General features: G+C 44.3%; 1 protein-coding gene across 1 annotated transcript in view; it reads left to right on the top strand.

Annotated features, from left to right (window-relative positions):
- Positions 1 to 6,000, top strand: part of LOC144170825 (uncharacterized) — a 34,043-nt gene that overhangs the window by 21,661 nt on the left and 6,382 nt on the right. The window contains exon 5 of the mRNA XM_077700846.1: positions 871 to 918. Coding sequence (XP_077556972.1) covers positions 871 to 918 — 48 coding nt within the window. The remainder of the gene's footprint in view (positions 1 to 870; positions 919 to 6,000) is intronic.

A 6,000-nucleotide genomic window follows, 5' to 3' on the forward strand; every position in this document is an offset into this window, starting at 1 on the left:
AAAAAAAAAAATATATATATATATATATATATATATATATATATATATATATCTATATATATATATATATATATATATATATATATATATATATATATATATATATATATATATATATATATATATATATATATATATATGTATATATAGCGAATCAGAATAGGAAATGAGGGGCTCGTAGAAATAACACAGAGATAAGGGTTGGCAGTCAAGAAAACCTCGGAAAGCAAAGGGGAGGATGTGGTACGGACCAATTACGGAGCGCAGATGCTAGGGTATTGTTTTCCCACCCTCCTGGACTGTTTATAAAATGCTGGTCCAAACATCTCGTCATGTACCAAGCATGAACTGTGTTCATTCCGTGTTTCTCTGGTTCCCGATTTGTGACCTGTCTCTTTCTTGTGCAAGATAGCGAAAAACTGCTGTCCATTCGCTGTCAATGAATTTTGTACTCTGTGTAAGGTTGTGTGGGTTTCCATGTCTTTTTTGTTCTCCTGCGCCTCTCACGCCTATTTTTTGTGATGTCATACTTGATACGTATTTTTCGCATCATTAGTCAAATTCCACGATCTTGTTGGCCAAGAATATTCGTGACAAGTTAGTGTAATTGCTGTTTTACTGTATTTATGTGTCTACGAGTATGTCTTGTTCTGCTCCCGCTGTAGAACTACCTATGTAGAGCGCGGAAGCTAGTCAAGCTCTAACCAGCTTCTTCTTCTGGTGCTCGCTGCTTGCAAAAGTAGGAATAAACTGAATTTTATTGAAAAGAAAACATCCGTTCCCTACACAACAAGATAATTTTCATCCAGCATGAGTTTTCCCAAAAAACGTAGTCCTTTAATTGAGTTTTATTGTGCTAATCAATTTCAGCCTGAGATCCCTGACCAAGTCATCGTTGAAAAAATAGACGAGTTTCAGGTAAGTTTCTTTATTGAATAATTATCATACACTATGGTCTGGGCTGTAGAAATAGCAGGGGGGACCTACTAGTTGAATTTGCAGAACGGAATAACCTACGCATAATGAATACCTTCTTCTGTAAACGGGAGAGTCGGAAGTGGACCCGGAGGAGCCCGAATGGGGAGCACAAAAATGAAATAGACTTCATAATATGCGATAACCCTGGCGTCGTGCAGGATGTGGAAGTGCTCGGAAGGGTAAGGTGTAGTGACCACCGTATGGTAAGATCTAGAATTAGGCTAGATTTGAGAAGGGACCGCAACAAGCTAGTACGTAAGAAGCCGATAAATGAGCTAACAGTAAGACGTAAAGTAGAAGAATTCAGGATCGCGCTGCAGAACCGATATTCCGCCCTTAACGAGGAAGCCGAGCTTACGACACAGGAAGCCAGCGACAACCTTACACGCATTCTCACGGAGTGTGCAGTAGAAGTCGGGGGCACTATGGCTAGACAGGATACTGGTAAACTCTCTCAGGAGACGAAAGATCTAATCAGGAAACGGCAAACCATGAGAATCTCTACCGCAGCTGACAGAATAGAACTAGCCGAGCTCTCGAAGTTAATCAATAAGCGTAAGACAGCTGACATACGGAAGTATAATATGGAGAGGATCGAATACGCTGTAAAGAACGGAGGTAGCCTGAAAGCAGTGAAGAGACGTCTTGGCGTGGGGAAAAATCAGATGTATGCACTTAAGGATAAGCAAGGCAATGTCATCACAAATAGGGATAAAATAGTCACAGTGGCCGAGGAGTTCTATAGGGATCTGTACAGTAGCCGGGACATACAGGATAATGCCGAACGAGACAGTAGTTCAGAGGAGATAGACATCCCACCAGTAACGACCGAAGAAGTAAGGAAGGCTTTGAAAGAAATGAAAGGGGGCAAAGCACCTGGTGAGGATCAGATAACAGCAGACCTCTTGAAGGATGGCGGAGAAATTGTACTTGAAAAACTGGCAAACCTGTATAAGCAATGCCTAATGACCGCAATGGTATCGGAATCTTGGAAGAACGCTAACATCATCCTAATCCATAAGAAAGGCGACATGAAGGACTTGAAAAATTACAGGCCGATCAGCTTACTGTCAGTCGTCTACAAGGTATTTACCAAGGTAATCGCTAACCGAATCACTGCAACCTTAGATTTCAGTCAACCTAAAGAACAAGCAGGGTTCCGTAAAGGTTATTCAACAATGGACCATATTCACACGATCAATCAGGTGATAGAGAAGTGCGCTGAGTATACTGAACCCCTATATATAGCCTTCATAGATTATGAGAAAGCATTTGACTCGGTCGAAACCCTAGCAGTCATTCAGGCATTACGGAACCCGGGGGTAGATGAGCATTATGTAAGAATACTAGAGGATATCTATAATGGGTCTACAGCTACCATCATCCTCCATAGGGAGAGCAGTAAAATACCTATAAGGAAGGGTGTCAGACAAGGAGACACAATCTCTCCAATGTTATTCACAGCATGCTTACAAGAAGTATTCAGAACGTTGGATTGGGAACAGGTGGGAGTAAGGGCTAATGGAGAATACCTCAGTAACCTCAGATTTGCTGATGACGTTGCCTTGCTAAGTAACTCGGGGGACGAATTGCAAAGCATGGTTTCCGCACTGGGCGAACAGAGTAAAACCGTGGGTCTGAAAATAATATGCAGAAAACTAAAGTAATGATCAATAACCTCGGGACGCACAGCAGTTTGAGATAGATGGCGAGGCAGTGGAAGTGGTAAGCGAATATATATACTTAGGCCAAGTTGTGACCCCAGATCCCAACCATGAGGCAGAGATAATTAGAAGGATCAGAATGGGGTGGGGTGCATATGGCAGACATTCTCAGATAATGAATAGCAGCCTACCATTGCCGCTGAAGAAGAAAGTGTATGACAGCTGCATCTTACCGGTACTCACCTACGGGGCAGAAACTTGGAGGCTCACTAAGAGGGTTCAACTTAAACTGAGAACGACTCAGCGGGCAATGGAGCGGAAAATGATAGGTGTAACATTAAGGGACAAGAAGAGAGCGGAGTGGGTCAGGGAGCAAACTGGTGATAAAAACATATTAGTAGAAATTAAGAAGAAGACATGGATGTGGGCAGGGCATGTAATGCGAAGGCAAGATAACCGCTGGTCATTAAGGGTAACAGAGTGGATCCCTAGAGAAGGCAAGCGTTGCAGGGGGCGGCAGAAAGTTAGATGGGCAGATGAGATCAAGAAGTTTGCGGGGATAAATTGGCCACAGTTGGCACAGGACCGAGGCAATTGGAGAATAATGAGAGAGGCCTTTGCCCTGCAGTTGGCGTAGATAGGCTGGTGATGATGATGATGATGATGATGATGACCTGTTCATATAACAAGCGTATATCAAATCATTGTTTCACCCCAGTAATATGGGCTGACGAACCGTGCAAGGTGCCTTAGTGCAGTGTAAAGAAGGAGCGAAGGGGCTCCAGCAGTCAATCCCAACCATTTTTCCTGTTAAAAAAATACGAAAGCAGCCGAATCTTGCTATTTTATTTTCTGACCGAACTTCCACAAAAAAGATAGTAGACAAAGAGTTTGCTGTACCATTGAAAGCGCAGTCAAACATGATCATAGCTAACAGCGTGATTCAACGCGATTTGTTCATTATACGAAGTAGTTCAATATAACTGAACCCGCTTATAACAAACTTCAGCATCAAATTCGTTATAAACAATGTAAACAGCTGACTGAAAACGCGGTAACGAAAGAGTGACCATGCCAGTCACCATGAATATTAATATACTCCAAAAGAAATTTATTGCCGAGGAATGTACAAGTATTTGCCTGAACCCTGCGTTTAGCACCATCAATGAGAATCGCATTCTCGGCACGCGACATCATTTCAATGACTTCCAGTCCACGTCCCTGCATTTTGCCGCAGTATCGCCGCAGCGCATCGGTAGCATAAAGGGCTTCTTGCGACGTCGCGCGAGGGCAGCCGGCGCAGAAGTGTGTTGGCGTGCGTTTGGTGGCGGCCGATCGCGCGCGTTGAGAGTTCGATATGCCTAATGTCTAGTTCGTTATAAGGAATTCATTTTGCACGCATAATGGAAAAAGAACTGTGGATGTTCTCTATAAGGCATAATTCGCTCTATACGCGTTTTAAATGCAGAGCATTTCTTTAACTCACGATGTCACCCGTTCTAGGCGTCCGTAGTAGTCCGCATCGCTCGCAGGTGCGCCCTCTCGGCGCGATTGTGGCGTGATAAAGGCGGGTGTCGGCGAGGCTGGAACGCACTCATCGCCGCGCTCTCTCGTCAGCAGTTGCCACAAGTGCAACAACAATAACGTAACGCAAACTACTTAACGTCGTGCGCCCCCGGAAATGCTCTGCATTTGATCGTGCCCCTCGCGAGGGGGATGTTTCTTTCATCAGGAAAACGGCTACCGCTGGCGGGAATCGAACCCGCGTCCTCGGGCACAGCATTTCTTCCATCCGTCGTCTTGTCATCGTTCACTCAGTTAGGACGGTGATTCTGCTGAGCCCAGAAACGGCCGCCAAAGGGCTGCACCCTAAAATTTTTCTAAAGTCTCAGCCCCCTTAACAGCGGGCGTTAACAAGAACAAAAGTGAAGGGATTAAGAGAAACGCGACTGGAAGGTGAAAGTATACGCTACCCGTCGAGGCGAAAACGCGTAATGGCTCTAAGATGGCGCGGATAAGAGCATTAACGCAGGTGTTGTTCGCTTATCTTTGTAGCTTCCTCGGCGGGGTGCTTGTCTTGGATGCATTTATTCCTCTTCAAAAAGGAAATCTGATTGCAATCCCGCTGTGGCGTGCCGGTTTTCTTTCTTTTTTATATTCGGGTTTGACTGTAGGCGACATTACCCTGCCCAGATGAACTTGTGCCCAAACCTGCAAGACGACAACGATGTAATGAAAGCGCGGCCATTAGGATCAGTCTTTCTTATCTGCTTGTAAGCAGTGATCGCATTCCTGCAATTTTTAAACACCTCGAGCGGCATGCTTGCATTGGCGTCGTAATTTTCTGCTGCAAAAAGTAAGAGCTCGTTTGGAACAAGCAAACAAGGTCTCGTCGTAGAATATTAGCAACCGCAACGTGCTAGGAAAAAAACATCGTGCGGAGTATTGGCGGGTCTCACTGCCTTCCCAGCATTGCAAATAACAAAAAACCATGACGAGCCGCAACTCTGCTAGCCTGATCACACCAGTTCGTCACCCTAGCTAACTGCCACAAAATTTACGTAACTAGAGAACAGACGTGTTAATTAACGGTAGTTGTGCTTAGCTGCGTAGGCGACACGACTCGGAGCTGGAACAGAGGATAACAACACTGATTTCTGTCAGTCGTCGCTTGTCCTGGTGTCAACGCATTCGCATATAACAAAGACTTGCGTGAATATCCATTCATTAAAAAGGCTAGTGGGGCCAAAACACTGTCTCACGGGAGCTGAAAGCTTCGGGTGAAAGTTGAGCTTAAATGCTGGACTCAATTTATTTATGTTTGAATGCAGTGCTATCTGGTTAACCCCCACTAAGTACTTTCTCCTCATACGAGTGACGGCAGTGCCTCGTCAAAATACAAACTGCGGAGAGCTCCTCTGCTGTGCCATTTCTTCTTTATCGCCGTGTGCCTCGGACTGCTTGACCATTGCACGGCTCAGAAAACCTCGAAGAGCAACACAGATAGCTTCTTCAGATATCAGTGAATAATAAAAAAAACGTCGCTTTTCTTTCGTCATATTGCTTTATTACTTCGAGGCATCGTATAAGTAGTCCGGGGTAAAAATATGAATGTCTGCCTTGCTTACCGTCCATTTCAATTGTTTTTTTCTTAATGCGAAGCATTTATACAAGAACTTCAACGGCTTTCTCAACGATAGGGCGAGTGACCTCTAAAATTAAAAAAAAAATATCCACAACAAAATTTAACCAGGTCATGCGCCGATTGGAAATACAGCCTCATTGATGGGTTGCAAGTGAACTCCGAATTGGCTAGTTCGCAGTTGTGTTAAAATGATCTAGACAAGGGCGCGAATGG

Source organism: Haemaphysalis longicornis, unplaced genomic scaffold (assembly GCF_048455015.1).
Source record: "Haemaphysalis longicornis isolate Haplotype H1 unplaced genomic scaffold, Haemaphysalis longicornis Haplotype H1 scaffold_1, whole genome shotgun sequence".
Taxonomy (NCBI): domain Eukaryota; kingdom Metazoa; phylum Arthropoda; class Arachnida; order Ixodida; family Ixodidae; genus Haemaphysalis; species Haemaphysalis longicornis.